Genomic DNA, 16501 nt, shown 5'->3' on the forward strand with positions numbered 1-16501 from the left:
CCGAGGTCGGGCTTGGGCGAGGCGGGATCATGTCCCTTGAGTGGAGCCTTGGCCTGAATCGCGCCCATCAGGCCTTCGCAGCTTTGTGCTGATGGGGTTTACCAGCTGAGATTAGGAGTCTTGGGGGTACCCCTAATTATGGTCTCTGACACGTGTGTTACGTGGGAAGTTCTTCTTTCTCGCTTTTTGTCTAACAACTAGTATCGCATATAAGTCGAATAAGAACAACAAAAATAAGCGTTCAAGTCTCCACCTATCTGACCTCATGTAACCCAGAAAGACGCACGACAGTGATGGTGGCGCTTCGTTGCTCCTCCTTCCTTCGCTCGAGCTCGTTGCCATCACCGCCGACAAAGCCGTTGTGGCACCCAACGTCTAGATCTTTGTCCGTGACCCCCTGCACGATAAAGAGCAATGTGGAGTTCCACACCGTGAGTCGTGCCATCGCCCTCAACTCGTGTGGTCGTCGCCTTTCGTCCCTTTGTTTCACCTTGCTCCTCTGCATGGCATCCGAGCTCACATGTAGGTAGTCACGTTTGTTGTATGCGTTTGTTTAGCATTTCAGTGGGTCCATAGGGCACGACCACGACGATGATGGCGGGCGATAAGTGCTAGACTCTCTCTTTGCTAACATTGTTGGCGTGGAGGCTACTATTGTGCGCCCGTAGGTCCCACCTCCGCACACAACACAACCTCATTTTTTGTTCTAGTATCATGTAATTGAGTTCCTCTCCTCTTTGATGAATCAATCAACTAATTGCTCCATTAATGCTAGTTCTTCTCCGATACCCACGACATTGCATGTGCGCTGTTTGCGCTTCTTAGACCTAGACATGAGGTATGAAACATGGTGAATGGAATGGTCAAGTCTTGGCAGTGACATTCGAGACTAATGAATGTTGGATTCTTGCAGATCCTAGTAGTTGTTGGGGCCCCTTATGACACCTTGGAGGTGATGATTTGGATCAGGGTTCGACCAATGTAGGGTCACTCAAGGATTTCAGAGTGACATACCATGAAGCTCTGGTGTGTTAATTTCTCCCTTCACAATCACAACCTAGGTCCTGATCGAGGACATCAACGCGCTCATCGATATTGACGCGACAAAGATTAGGGAGATGCTAGAGGAAGTTGAAGCATGTTTTAAGACACGATGTACACTAACATTTTATTGAATAATTTGTGTGTTGTTGCGACGCATGGGCATTATACTTGTATCTTGTAATACATGAGAGGGATACCCATTGATTCATTGGAGAATAATGAATAATCCATTGAATTGGAGAGTAAATAATAATTCATTAATAAGGTATCTTGTGCTTGTATGCTAAACTTTAGCACCATGGATCTAAGGCCCTGTTTGGGAGGGCTTCACGTTTTGAGAATTTCAACTTCGTTGTAGCTTTTCTTATCTAAACGGGTCTAGCTTCATGAGTTCTAGTTTTAAAAAATTGAAACTAGAGACCAATTTCATGAAATTTTCGAAGCTCCTTAAAGGGTGCTTCAGAAACAATATTTCCGTAGCCACTCATGAAGTTGCAGGGTAATTACCTGCTATGCCACTTGTTATGCATCATAAGTTTGTAACGTTCTTCCCTGTTTCCTTGTCAATCTCTTCTCTGTTTCCTTGTGTTCTTTCGTAGCTTGTAGGTGGCTGCTGCTCCTGATCGAAAGGGTTATGCCGAGATCTCTTCTAGGGTTTTTTCAGATGACTGTGATTGAGTTATCTAAGACTCAACTAAAAAACAAATGGGAAAAAGTAAAAGGTGACTAAAGAACAAATGGAGAAAACTAAAAGGTGACTTAGGCCACGTTTGGTTTCATTAGTCTTAGGACTAAACTTTAGTCCATGGACTAAACCTTAGTCCCTACCCTGTTTTATTATAGGGACTAAACATATTCTAAATACATTAAATGCGACACATAAAGACTGAAATACTCTTTTTCTTGTTTACTGTGTATAACACTGGTTTTCTAGACAAGAACAATTTGAGTAAATGTTGCCCTTTAGTCACTTTTAGTACCCATGTGAGGGACTAGAGTCTAAAGTCAATTAGTCCCTACTTTAGTCCTTCCATTTAGCAAAATAGAGACTAAATGAGACTAAAAACTAGAGACTAAAGATTAGTCCCTCTAACCAAACGGGGCCTTAACTGCATGGAGAAAACTGACGATGAGGCAAACGGGCACCGGTTGGGATAACTTAAGACAGACCATAGAAATGGACCCTGAGTGGTGGAGGAACATCAAGGCGGTTAGTGTTTAAATAACTTGAACATTGTAATCTCTACTTGTACTTATGCCAACATTGCTTAATTAGTCCTTAATTGTTTGAGGAAATTCTAGGGTGCGCTAAGTTTAAGAAAGGCCCTCTTCAGGATGAGGCAGATCTTAGCAAGATGTTTGATAAGATCACAAACGATGAGAGCGACCATTGGAATCCTATGACTAAGAACCCAATCATTAATGAAAGTCAAGAGTCTACCATTAATCTTTTCCATCTGCGGCCATAGAAACTGAAATTCTATCCAAACTGAAATCTGCCATAGAAACAGAATTTTTGTCCAAACAGAAATCTGCCATAGAAACTGAAAATTTGTCCAAACTGAAATCTGCCATCGAAACTGAAATTTTGTCCAAACTGAAAACTGCCATAGAAACAGAAATTCTATCCAAACTGAATTCTGCCATAGAAATTGAAATTTTTTCTAAACTGAAATCTACCATAGAAACTGAAAAATTGTCCAAACTGAAATCTGCCATAGAAACTAAAATTTTGTCCAAACTGAAACTGCCATAGAAACTGAAATTCTATCCAAACTGAAACTGCCATAGAAACTGGAAATTTGTCCAAACTGAAATCTGCCATAGATACTGAAATTCTGTCCAAACTGAAATCTGCCATAGATACTGAAATTCTGTCCAAACTGAAAGCTGCCATAGAAACTAAAACTTTGTACGAAGTGAAAAGGGAGATGTGATGATTGATTTATATGCAGATGGTCTACAAGTAGCACAAACTAACCTGAAAAACTATTGTTTGTGTGTCACTTGGCTGAAACAAGTGGTTTCTGCTGAAACTTGGTCGTGGCATACATACTGCATGTATGGGCTCTGCATTTGCTCCATGTAAGGGACTCAAGCTGTCAGATTTGTTTAAAAAATATGCTGAATCTGAATTGAGTGATGTCTGCAAAATGAATGGAAATCACTCGGCTGAATGGGCTCTGCATTTGCTCCATGTAGTATAGTGAGGGTTTGTGTGTTGAGTGGATGCGCAAAAATTCTGCATAGACCGAATACATGCATAGAAACATACAGTTCCTGCTATTATTTGGAGATTGTCTTTTTCTGTTTTTTTGGTAATTACAACTTTTGTATCTGTATGAGATATGATAGAGTAATATGATCTTGTTTTTGGAAATGACTGTTACATGAAGGCGACAGCTCTACTGATAGTGACGAGGATACCGAGGTGCTTATGCATATTTGTTTGGCAGGAGGACAAATTCCTATGGCTTATGTTGACATGTACGTTGACAAAAATCCAGCTAGAACGTTAATATTAAGGCCCCGTTTGTTTACTTTTATTTTGAGGAATTAGAATCTTACTATTGTAATAGCTATTTTTTAGAATGTGACATTCCACCACTTTCCAAAGTTATCATATAAGCCTATCTCTAATAAATTGGGTGAGAGATATAAATTGATTCTATAGATTTACATGCTATTTTTCTGATGTACAACATATAGCACACTCTTCTACTTGCTTCGTTATAACATGAATGTAGTATATAACTATCTCTCTCATATGATTTAAGATAATATACAAATATATTACATATATGTTGGGGCTTTTGTCTTTCGAAGGTTCTCAAAAACACGACTAACATGCTTTTTAAGTATAATATACTGTCACGGGAACCTTCGACTTTGAGATGAAGGTGTGCACGACATGAAGGGCGCGATCTGGGAGAAGGATGAATCAATTCCAAAGCTACGAATTAAGAAGCTTCGGCTTAGCGCAAGGGCGGTGATGGAGAATGGAACCGACCTAAAGGGGAATATACTGTCAAGTCCTCGACTGATTACTCTCTAGTCAGTAGCAGGTGTCAAGGGCATGGATGTAATTTTACCCAGACTGTGTCCTATGCCTATAAATAGATGAACAGTGGCACCGTACTGTTCACGCTGACTTGTATTTACTCGCATGTCACACTTGGATTCTTACCTTCTGTCAAGCCGAAGGTAAAAATGTAATTCAATATCGTTAATATTTATTCATGATTATTCAATAAGAATATAAATAATATAATGATTTAAGATGATCATTCGTATTCTTTGTATGTAACTCATGCTTCTGCTTTCCATTACATATTGAGATGATGAAGGTATGTCCTTCATGACCTTCGTCTGAAGATCATTATATCCTGAGGGAGATAATGCTTCGAAGGACGAAGGCTTTTAACCATTAACATTTGTGTTGCCTTGTTCTTAACTCATAGCATTTGAGAACAAGTCCCCAACATTGGCGTCCACCTCCGGTGAACTCATTCGACCACCTTCGGCAAGCTGTGACCTTCGTCATGCCGTCGAAGAAATCTTCAGCACTGGGGGCTGCATTGCAGCTAGTGGACGTCAACTAAGAAACACTACGCGAAGCTAGAAGCCAAAAAAGGAAGGCTACAAGTCCAACGCCTCAAGAGGAGGTGTTGGACCAAGAAATCAGGGACCTCAAAGCAATCCATCAACAGGTCCAGAGGAAGAAGGAGAAGATGGTTCGTCTTACTGATCTTCAGAAGAAGATCGATGAGGCTGTTGAGGAAATGCGTCATCTCACCCAAGATGACTAGGACCGAAGACATCACGCAGAGAGCTTCGTTAGGACAATTCCTATGATGATGACGAATGGTATGATGATTTCCATCATGGAAATTTTGCTTTTGATGATGCTTCTCCTCTGTCAGCAGAACTGCATGCTACCCCATGGCCCCCATCATACAAGCCACCCCAGCTCCCTATGTATGATGGGCACTCAGACCCGAAGCAGTTTCTAATAAGCTACGAAGCAACCATATCTTCATATGGGGGCAACACTGCAGTCATGGCGAAATCCTTCGTCATGGCAGTAAAAAATGTCGCACAAACCTGGTACTCTTCTCTCCGGCCAGGAACAATCACATCATGGCAGAAGCTGAAGGACATGCTGATCACCAGTTTCCAAGGGTTTTAGACGAAGCCGGTCGCTGCTCAAGCTTTGTTCCAGTGCACGCAAGACCACGAATAATACCTCCAGGCGTATGTCTGAAGGTTCTTGCGTCTAAGAGCACAAGCGCCCACAGTGCCCAATGAAATTGTCATTGAGGCCATGATCAAAGGGCTTCGGCCAGGACCTACGGCTCAATACTTTGCCAGGAAACCCCCTCAGACCCTGGAGAAGCTTCTTCAGAAGATGGACGAATACATCCGGGCTGATAATGATTTCCACCAAAGAAGGGAAGAAGCCTACATATTTTCTGAAATGACTAGGGGCTTTGAAGGAAGAATCCACCCTAGACATGTCAGATCAATCCATAACTCCAGCTAGAGTGATGACAGAGGAAGCCAGCTTCAAAGGCCACAACACGGCTCTCAATCCTCAGGACAACAACAAAGCTCTTTCAGGCCACCAGCCCCAAGGGGCAGAGGCGACAGGGGCTTCAGAGGAAGGTATGGGGATCAGCCCAGAAAGCTCTACTGCTTATTCTGTGGTGAAGACAAGGGCCACACTACAAGAACATGTCAGGTCACCATTCAGAAGCAAAAGGAGATTGCCGAAGCAGAGGCGCGGCAGAGTCAGCCGAAGCAGGTCTTACATACTGCTTCATGCTACTCTCCCTATGTACCAGAATACGTAGGTAATCAACATGCGGCTTCTGTTGCTTCGGCAAGTCATTCACAAGCTTCCTGGGCCCAGCTCCCATTACCACCACCATTGCCACCTACTCACACTCGAAGCCAGCAGCCAGAAGGGCACCAGCACGCCCAACAACAGCGAGACTTCAGGGAGGAGTCCGAAGCTCGTACAGTCAATAGCACTGTACCAGAATCGAAGCATATATATTGAGGAATATCCTACTTTTGATGTGTCTTTATCTTTTATGCCATTTTATTTTTTGTACTAGAAACAAGTAATGAAGGACTTAATTTCGATTTCTTGTAATAATTGTGCCTGCATCAGAGTAAAATATATCTTCCTCATGGACTTTCGAAGCTCGAAAGACGTTTCTCAAAAGTCGTTCCTAAAGGAATGCAGAGCCAAAAACTACTATCTGAAGGTGCAAAAAGTCGTTCCTAAGGGAGTGCAGCGTAAGTTTTCTGCTCAAAAGTCGTTCTTAAAGGAATGCAGAGCCAAAAATTACGATCTGAAGCCGCAAAAAGTCGTTCCTAACGGAGCGCAGCGTAAGTTTTCTGCTCAAAAGTCGTTCCTAAAGGAATGCAGAGCCAAATACCACCGAAATATAAGGTGAAGAAGCTCAAAAGTCGTTCCTAAGGGATGCAGAGCTTAAATGCCACTGAAATAGAAGGTGAAGAAGCGGTATTTTCCCCTTTTAATCCCAACCACCCGTTTGTCATCCAGCGGCAGACGACCTCCGTCCCAACTCCGAACAGCAGTGATGGCACCGTGGCTTCCCCCCCCCCCCCCACGGCAACGCCATGTCTAGACCTGGTGAGTTTCACAACCGAAACCTGGCAGCCCGACCCTAGATCCCAACGCATAATATGCAGCGAGCAGCACAAGGGGAGCGGGAAAGAGTAGTCGGTCTCACCAAAACGATGATGCGAGGTGAAGAGAGTTGCGGTCCACCCTCGACGCGCTCTGGTGCGTCACGCGGACGTCCCTTGGCGATGCCCACGACGATCCCGCAGTAGTGCTGGCGCGGCGAACCCGACAGAGTGTGGCTAGTGGAGTCTACTGGTTTAGGGGCGACTAACCAATGTCGGGGCGGACGAAGGCCGCAAGGGCGTGGTGGTCCAACTCCAACGGCGTGATGCGACCGCCGGGAGGACGCGAGCACAGGGAAGAGGACGCGAGCGCAGGGAAGAAGTGGGGGAGGAATAGCTGTGAGGGAGGTTTATACAGCTGGGTAGTTGCGATCACGGTGGAACGTGCGTGGTCGTCATGCCGAAGCCACCGGCGAATTTCTCGCCGAGCGCGCCGTAGAGGTGGTTGAGAGGGAAAGAATAGAGTTGACGGATGGGTCCCACCCAACGGTGACACCGAGTCAAGCTCGCGCATGAGCGGATCACAGAAATGGCCCACAAGTCGGCGCAGTTGCTCCCGGTCTGGCACACGCGGAGGGAGGCTGGGCAGTGGGGCCCGGTCGTCAGCGGTGAGCGCGTGCGGGGAGAACTTGGGCCGCACGAGTGTAAAGGGGTAAATGGGCCGCGCGGGTGTAACACTTTGGGCCCACCCGAGCTCTTTCTTTTTCTCTTTATCACTTTCTTATCCTGTTCCTTTTTCTTTTATTTTAGATCCTAAATTTTGAATTCAACTTTGTGATGAATTTGTCCTCAGTTTTAAATGTACAGTTTGAAAATATCGGTGTGAAAGATATTTATTCTTATTTTTATTTTATTTTATGTAGTATTTTCTCATTTCATTCCTTCTCTTATTTATCAATTCTAGAATTTAAATTTAGGCTAAATCCCAAATTCTCATTATTAATGTATCCCTATTAATTTTATCATTATTAAATGCACAAACAATTAAAATCCAGCATGATGCACACATTATCTTTGTGTCTTTAACTACTTTTCTCTCTAAGTATGGTCATTCCCAAGTGATGATAAGTAGAAAACAAAACAACTATTGAGATCATCCCTTTCTCTTATTATTTCCAAACTGGGTATTACACAAGTTCCTCAACGACTATTATAGCATAGGCTGCTAGCAAAGATGATATCCAGGCCAGAATCGCACAGCTGAAGAGAGAGCTTTCTCAGAGGACTTGACATGGCTGTTTGGTTCAGCTTCTGCTCGGCTTCTGGCCGCCAGAAGCCGAAGCTGGAACCAAACGCTCAGCTTTTGGCGCGGATTCTGGCCGACGCGCTTCGGTAAGAAGCCACCCGCGCACGCTCCGCTGGAAGCGGCCTTCACTTGGCTTCGGATAGAAGTCTGTCCACTTCGCGTTGGGTTAGGGTTGTCGCCGCCGCCGCAGCGCACCCAACGCGCCACCGCCGTCGTCTTCGCAGGTACGCCCGACCTCCATCCGCGAACTCCTCCATCCCAACCGTCTGTTTCCCTCAGCGGCGTCTCCTTCCCGTCATTTGTAGGGTTCGCGCAACCTCTTCGCCGCAGCCCCGCCTTCTCCCCCTGTCTTCTTCGTCTTCGAAGGTACGGGCTCTGTCCTCCATCCGGATCCTCTCATTCACCGCCGCCGCCACGGTTGGTTGACCCATTTACTATCGCTAGGGTTACCGCACCCACATCGGCGCCGCTGCTTCTCGTCGTCAAGGTTCCTCTGCTCCCCCACGTCGTGTCGTCATCTTCCCAGGTACGGTGTACCTTGCCTCGATCCTGAGCGTCATCACGTGTTTGTAGGGTTCGTCCTGCCCCGTTTGGTATTTGTTTAGCCTTGAACCACTGCCGACTGATCTCCTGTTTATTCAGTTAATCATTAGTGTTATGGATCCACGTACTAAACTAATTTTTGGTGCATTGTCGCCTTCAGATACCCGTATCACGTCGGAGGTCTGTCTTCGGTTCCAAGATCCAGTGGAAGCAAGGTAATGTGCTCCTCAATTTGATGCGCACTATACTCAACAGGTGTTGCCCCAATTTTTTATTATGGTTTTCTTCGGATACCATTCATCTGTTGTGTCACTATTATTTGTTGACTGATTAGTTCATACTTTGGTAGTTAGTACCTGTTGTTTCTATGGTGTACTCAGGGTCTTTATTACTTTGTTTGTCACAAACTTTTCTATGTTCAAGGTTTTGGTCATAATTTGTTAGTTACTGCCTGTGTATGTATTAGAAGATGGAGTTCCAAATATTTTGACGTTATTTGGGTAATACATTGACAGTCTGGTAGTACTATTATTAGTACACAAGTGCCTAGTAAATAGTGGTACTTGTCCCCTACTTTGTTAGCAGCCTATGCACAGGACATGTGACTACGCCAAATTTTTGTAGATAGTCCCCATGTCTGGTATACTAACGACCTAATCCACATCAGATGGATTCAGCAGACTCCATAGCCGACAAGGCAATTGGACGGATGCAAGAGATTTCGGACAAGATATTTTCCGTAGCGAGGGAAACAATCCATCCTAGACGCGGATTGACCTCATTTGATGCTACCAAACTTCGTGTAGCTTTGGAGGAGATAACTTGCATGCTGGAGCAAGACTCTCTGGTGTTGCAAGAGCATTTGGACATCGTGAACAACTTTAACATCCCGGTTGACAGCAGCTATGAACCTTCTACCTTGTCGTCACCACCCCCATCTGACGACGACCTGACTCCACATTGGGACTTTGCGGAGCATTTCCAAAACTTTTGGGGAGTTGAATATGACTCCGATCAGATGCCTTCGTTTAGTGACAATGATGTTTAAGGTAGAAGGGAGTCAACCTTGGAGTTAGGTGTTTGAATAACAGGGTTCAAGTCCCTTAGCTTTTCTGTACTAAGGGCGTAGGGAAACAGGGAATCAGTTTGTTCTTTTGGTTCATGGGCTGCTGTAAATGTGTTCCCTGACATTTTGTGTCCAGTACCAGTTTATTTAAGGTTCTCGTTGTGTAATTAATGAAATTGCAATCTTAGTACTTACGGTATTATCTGAACATAATATGGCCAGTATATTCTTCATCTTTTTTGTTGTTTTTAATTCGGGAACACTACTACGTATGTTGAAAACTATATACTTGTTATGCACTAGATGGACAAGTCCGGCAAAGTGATTGCAAAGTGGGATAGTAGAACAACAAAAATTTACACAGAAATTTGTGTAGAAGAGGTCAATGCTCGCAACAGGCCACAACAATTCCTAAATGCAGAAGGGTATGCTAACCTCATAAGGAAGTTTAAGGAACGCACTGGTCACACTTACACCAGGGATCAAATGAAGAATAGGTGGGATTCGTTGAAGAGAATGTTCACCCAGTGGAAAACTCTTAATGAAAGGGCTACAGGTCTTGGTCGAGACCCTCATACTGGTTCAATCAGTGCGCCAGATGAGTGGTGGGCCAAGCAAAATGAAGTAAGTTCAACTTTTTTTTCGTAGACTAACATTAGTATTGGCCATCTAAAAGTAGGACTACGAATTGGTGCAGGCAATGCCAGGTTGTATTATGTTCAAAACAGCCCCCCTAGAGAATGAGGACGAGCTAAAGGTTATGTTTGGACCCATTGTCTGCACAAATGAAAGAACCCTGGTTCCTGGCGTGGAGGATGCTAATTCATCTTCTGATGATCATTTGGATTACACTTTAGGTGGGGGTGGAAACAGCACACCTGACCCCTGCACAAATGCTACTGGGAAGCGTAAGATGCGCCATGATTCCCCAAAACCAAAGAAGAAAAAAGATTCGAGGGAAGAGTACATGAAAAGACTTGTGGAGGCTTTTGAGTCCCGCTCATTGACCACAAACAAGTCCATTACCTCTTCTGACAATGACCCGGTTCGATTAGAGATTAAAAAGCAGTTGCTACAAGTCAAGGAAGATGGATCACCTGAAGGGAGCGAACTACATTTGTTTGCGACGCATCTTCTGATTCATAAGAAGTATAGAGATGTTTTTGCAAACTTGGAGACAAAAGAAGGAAGAATCGCTTGGCTTCGCAATGCTTACGAGTTAGAAACTAAAAAGAGCACTTAGCTGGTGGACGTCCGACAACAGAGTCGTACATGTTTACTATTATCGTTGGTTGTGTTTTTCATCAGGCATGTCGTTTCATTAGATGTTAAAAAAGTCCACCTACATGCTGCTGGTCGGACAACTGATTCTTATGTGTTCAGTATGTTAGTTGTGTCTGGTTAATGAGTAATGTCGTGTCAGTTTTCGTTAGTATCATTTTCGCTTTCAAACAATTTTCCACAAAATCGAGTTGAACATGTATCAGAATAATCATAGTTGTAACTTTGTGAGCTATGTGAATCTGTGAACTGCATATGCCTGTAAACTGTTCGGCTTCTTTAATATGTGTTTTATAAACTGTGGTTGCATATGAAATTGTGGCTCTTGGTTGTCTCCATGCAGATGTGTGACCCTTATGAACACACATATGACGATGAAATGGATGCACACACATCTGATGATGAAATGGATGCACACACATCTAATGACGAAACAGATGGAGAAATGCTTGTTGCTCTTTATGCTGTTGACATTTGGGGCAGGCATTTCAGTCGGGCTCCTAGAAGAACATTGGTCGAATCTGGTATTCAATGGGTTCAAAGAACGTTGGAGATTAGTAACGACTGTTTTGACATGTTTCGGATGCGAAGAACTGTTTTTCGTCGATTGCATGACACGTTGGTACAAAATTATGGTCTGCTTCCAAGCAGGGGTGTCAGTACTATGGAAGCTCTTGGCATATTCTTGTGGGCATGTGGGGGTCCACAATCGTTTAGGCAGATCAGAAATAAATTTGGTCACTCATTGGAAACAATTAGCCGCAAGTATAGTGATGTCCTTAATGCACTTTATAAGATGTCATCTGACACAATCAAGCCAAAAGACCCACATTTTGTCGAGATTCATCATCGTTTGCGAGAGGCGAGGTTTTGGCCACACTTCAAGGATTGCATAGGCGCAATAGATGGTAGTCACTTCCCAGCGTCAGTCCCGGCTTCGGAACAAGCGAAATATATTGGCCGACACGGTTACACGTCGCAGAATGTAATGGCCGTATGTGACTTCGATATGAGGTTCACATTTGTGGTGACAGGATGGCCAGGTTCCGTACATGACACAAGAGTACTACAAGATACTTTAATAACTTATGCCGACAGGTTCCCCCATCCACCGGAAGGTATATAAATATTTTGTTCATTAGTATAATACAGTACTATTTTATGTCATATGTACGTAACATTTGTATTTTGAGTTTGTGCAGGTAAATACTATCTTGTCGATTCGGGTTATCCAAATAGAAAGGGGTACCTTGCACCTTATAAGGGTCAGAAGTACCACATTACGGAATGGCAAAATGCGAGGCAACCTATTGGGAGTAAAGAAGTTTTCAACTATGCGCACTCATCCCTACGAAATGTTGTTGAGCGATCATTTGGGGTGCTAAAAATGAAGTGGAGAATTCTATTAAGTCTCCCTTCATTTTCGCTTGAGAAACAATCGAAGATAATTATTGCATGTATGACACTGCATAACTTCATTAGAGATAGTGCTCTACACGATAGAGATTTTGATGAAGTAGGACCTAATAGCCTAAGTCATGATCTACCTGCAGGTGAGAGTAGTACTAGCACATCTGATGAGTTAGACATGAGTGATTTTCGAGATGCAATTGCAAATGCATTAGTGTCGTAGTTAACTTAGTGCAATTGTAACGGTACTTATGATGTAATCAACTCCACTAATTAGTTTGTAATGAACTTTATCTGCGTTATGGGTTTCATTTTATCGTTTGTTCCAACAGAATCTGCAATTTGAGAATCTGTATCCAAACACGTAGATTCTGACGAACAGCTTTTCTGTACAGCTGGCGAACCAAACACCTAATTCTAACCACCAGCTTTTCCCAACAGCCAGCTTTTCCCCACAGACAGCTTTTCAGATAAGCTGGCCAGAAAAAAGCCGAACCAAACACGCCCGACATATGACTCTGAGAAGTTGTCAGAGAGAATAGCAAAGCTTTCTTTCTGGTGGGGTTGCTGTGATTAAGAAATGTTGTTTTTTTTAAAGAAGAAATGTTGTTTGATACATGTTACTGGTGATTTTCAGGCTTTGGTGGCACCTGCAGCGCTGATAGCGCATAATATGCTGGGGTGGAAGGTGAGGTGATTGTGAGGGAAAGCGAACGGGAGTTGGGTTATAACGCCATGGCGGACAAGCACGATGGCGAACTGTGGAAGAACTGGACTCGGTGATTGGCTGGCTAGTCCGCTGGTAGCACAGCCAGGGCAGGGCATATGGCGGATGGATATGGTCGCATGGCAACCCCACGTGGCAGTAAATTCATGGTGCTCCTTGCGCGCCTTATCCTCCTTCTCACATCACATGGGACTGGACTGGGAGTGCCAATGCCTCCAGCCCAGCTTGCCTGCCACCTGGTCTTGACCCTCTCCTGGATAGGAGGAGCAGCAGCCAGAGGGACATCAAACTGTGCTGCCTGCGTGTGTGTCTTCTTTCTTGCCTCTCCCTTCTTCAACCTTTGCTAGCTTGCCAGGGAGGGAGTCCATGAATTCCAGCAGAAGCCTCCTCTCTTCGCCCCTCTTTGCTAGCTCGTCTCCAAACTTCAGGAGCAGTGCTTCCGTCTCCTCCTCCCCATCCCCATCCCGCACCACAGGTATATATAGCCCTTGTATGTGTTTCTAATCTGCAGATACTATTGTCCCTGGGCACTGGCAGAGCTCATCCGCTACCATCTGGCAGCAGTTCCAATGATACATGACACCAGCAGCAGCAGAGCATCCACGGCGTGCCACTACTCGCCGTCGCTTGTGGCAGAGGAGCAGCTTCACGGCTCCAAAGACACCTTGACCTTGAAGGGCGAGAAGGCTTTGCTCGAGTTGCTTCTAGGCATGGTGTGTGTGTCTCACTCACCTCGTTCCTTGTTGTACTACCTGATTTTCATAACCATCTCCGATCCCCTGCAGGCTCTGGACCAGCACGTTGACGGCAGGAAGCTCATTACCCAACAGGAGGCTGAGGATAGTGATTTCGAGAGCTATTTGAGAGAAGCAACAAGCCGAGTGCTTTACCAGCCAACATTCATGTACGGCAGGCAGCTTCTGTTTTCCCTCTTCCTTCCCAAGTAATCTTTTGGCAGCCGCTGTTGATTCTGGCCTGAATTTATTAGCAGTGAAGAGGATGATGATGATGATTCTGTTTCGGAGAGCTCTTCAGCATCATTGGCCAAACCAGCTGGAACATTGGATCTTGGCAAGCTGACAGAGGAACCACAGTTGGATGTACCACAGCCTCACCGCCGGTTTGTTCCTTCAACGTCAAACACTCTTTTTATGTCTTTTATTATACTAACACTTGACCACCATTGTGTTGCCACCACAGCAGTGTGGATCCAAACCATTCGTATGATCAAGTGTTTATTAGATCCACTCGGTTACTGGAGAGGAGATCCAAGAAACGCAACGGCGGCCACAGGGCTTTGGATAATGGTGTGGCGTGCAGTGGTGTGAACTCAAAGAGAAAAGACAAGTTTGGCAGAGTTCTTGATCCAGACGAGCCTTTTAGGTTGTTTCTACGGGATCGAGAGACGACAGAGTTCTTGACAGCGAAAGAGGAGAAACAGATGTTCAGTCAAATACAGGCACGGCTTCTTTTTCTATCATCATTTAATTGCCCTTGTAGTAGGTTAATTAAATTGATTACTGGCTGAATCAGAAGTATATACATATATTTTGCACAGAATCTTATGAAGCTGGAGGGGGCTCAGCGTAACCTGCAAGCTCAGTGTGGTCGTGAACCAACAGTTGAAGAGTGGGCTCAAGCCGTAGGAATGAGCTGCAGGGAGCTGCAATCCTGTGTGCGCACCGGAAGACGGTGCCGAGAGAAGATGGCCCGCTCCAACTTCCGCCTTGTGATACATGTTGCTAGGAAATATGAAGGATGTGGCCTTGACATTCAGGACCTGGTTCAGGTTTAGATTGCTTGCTTGCTTGCTTGCTTGCTGTTTATTACATTACATTACATTACTATAGGAGTCGTAGATATCTTGATTTTCTTGTTCTGAATGCCACCAGGATGGATGCTGTGGGTTGATGAAAACCTTTGAGAAGTTCAACCCGAGCAAGGGATGCAGATTCCCGACCTACGCGTACTGGTGGATACGCCAGTCGATCAAAAAGTCCATCTTCAAGAATTCAAGACTAATCCGGTTGCCGGTATTAATTGACTGTTTGTTATGATCAATTATATATAAGGCCTCTATTTCATATTTCGCCCTGGGCTCCTAAAAAGTCAGGAACGGCCCTGGTTGCAGGAGAGTGTGTATGCACTTTTGAGGAAGGTGGGCAAAGCGAGGATGGAATGCATAATGGACGGGGAGCAGCCGACGAACGAGGTGGTGGCAAGGCGTGCTGGCATCACGATTGAAAAGCTGGCGAAACTGAGAGCGAAAACCAGGAAAGTACGGTCCATGCAGGATCGAGTCTGGTCAGACGACGGTGTGACATACCAGGTACGTACGGCCATAGTCTAGTTGCTTGATCATGGATGATGATCTTGGATGCATGCATTCATCATTCACTGCACTGATGGTGGATGATGATCTAATCTTGCAGGAGATCACCGAGGACCCCAACATTGAAGGTCCTGAGGTGAGCGTGGACAGGCTGATGATGCGGCAGCAGGTGCGCAGCTTCCTGACGGGGATCCTGAGCCCCCGGGAGAAGGAGATCATCGAGCACCGGTTCGGCATCCACGACGGCCAGCCCAAGACCCTGCATGTCATCGGCGACATGTACGGCCTGTCCAAGGAGAGGATCCGCCAGGTGCAGAACAAGGCCCTGGACAAGCTCAGAAACAGCATCTCAGCACAGGGCTTCCACGTCTACTTTGATTTGCTAACTTAAGACTCTTCAACACGCAAACATTACATGTACAATGACATTCCATTCTGCCAATGGGTATATTATGTATAGATAGACGAAGAATTCATGTTTTTTTCCTTTCCCTTTTGCCATTTGACATTCATTCATCCTTGTACTCAACAATGGATACTCATACATGGTTGTTTGAGGAGCAAAGCTTACTTTAAATGTATGGATGTACGTTTAAGTGCACATATGTTTATGAAACCTCTCTTTGTTTCAGTGTTTCTGCACAGCACCTAATGGCAACATTGAAGAAACTCGCAAGCACCATCATCTTCACAATGTATCAGAGCAGCACAGAGACTTTTGGACTCTTTGATCGCATTTGTTTGCTTTTCACAATTGGTGAATGAGTTAGTTGTTTTTATTTACATGGTGCCAATTCCTAGCTCTGCTCCTGTACATTTTAACAGAGCATTGATGGAATTATGGCGTCTTATTGTGTGGCTACAATTGCTTGATGCAATTATGTCATCCACCAATAAAAAAACAATTTACCGCGGAGTGAGAGCGACGTGGGCCTGTAATGCTGGTCCGTTTCCTCAGTGGGCTGGGCTCGCCCAGTAGGCAGCGCAGGTCAGTCAAGAGAAAGCTGAAGTACTGGCGTGCTGCTTGATTTTTAGACCCTTGATTAACAGTAATAATCTCTAAAAAGGATTAAAGGCTAGTTTGGAAACTTAATTTTTCTTCGAGATCTTTGGGATCGAAGCGAAAATTAA

The 16501-nt window shown here is 44.7% G+C and overlaps 1 protein-coding gene across 4 annotated transcripts; it reads left to right on the top strand.

Moving 5' to 3' along the window:
• Positions 1-13205: 13205 nt before the first annotated feature.
• Positions 13206-15986, top strand: LOC542484 (sigma-like factor 6). Of its 4 annotated transcripts, none has more exons than XM_008646053.4 (9): positions 13206-13513; positions 13603-13751; positions 13824-13942; positions 14027-14158; positions 14239-14497; positions 14597-14827; positions 14931-15071; positions 15170-15367; positions 15471-15986. In XM_008646053.4, exons 1-9 carry the CDS (start codon positions 13405-13407, stop codon positions 15759-15761), a joined length of 1629 nt encoding a protein of 542 aa, XP_008644275.1. In that variant the 5' UTR covers positions 13206-13404; the 3' UTR covers positions 15762-15986. The 4 variants fall into 4 exon arrangements, with proteins under 4 accessions (XP_008644275.1, XP_008644274.1, XP_008644273.1 ...); XM_008646052.4 differs by having other exon boundaries at positions 13238-13513; positions 13600-13751; positions 14030-14158; XM_008646051.3 differs by having other exon boundaries at positions 13242-13513; positions 13600-13751.
• Positions 15987-16501: the final 515 nt, after the last annotated feature.

The sequence above is a fragment of the Zea mays genome, chromosome 5 (assembly GCF_902167145.1).
Source record: "Zea mays cultivar B73 chromosome 5, Zm-B73-REFERENCE-NAM-5.0, whole genome shotgun sequence".
Taxonomy (NCBI): Eukaryota; Viridiplantae; Streptophyta; class Magnoliopsida; order Poales; family Poaceae; genus Zea; species Zea mays.

Coding starts and splice junctions, on each gene's coding strand:
- LOC542484 (XM_008646051.3), top strand. CDS start 13,405: ATGAATTCCAGCAGAAGCCTCCTCTCTTCGCCCCTCTTTGCTAGCTCG. Junction 13,514..13,599: donor ATCCCCATCCCGCACCACAG/GTATATATAGCC, acceptor ACCATCTGGCAG/CAGTTCCAATGATACATGAC. Junction 14,498..14,596: donor AGATGTTCAGTCAAATACAG/GCACGGCTTCTT, acceptor TATTTTGCACAG/AATCTTATGAAGCTGGAGGG.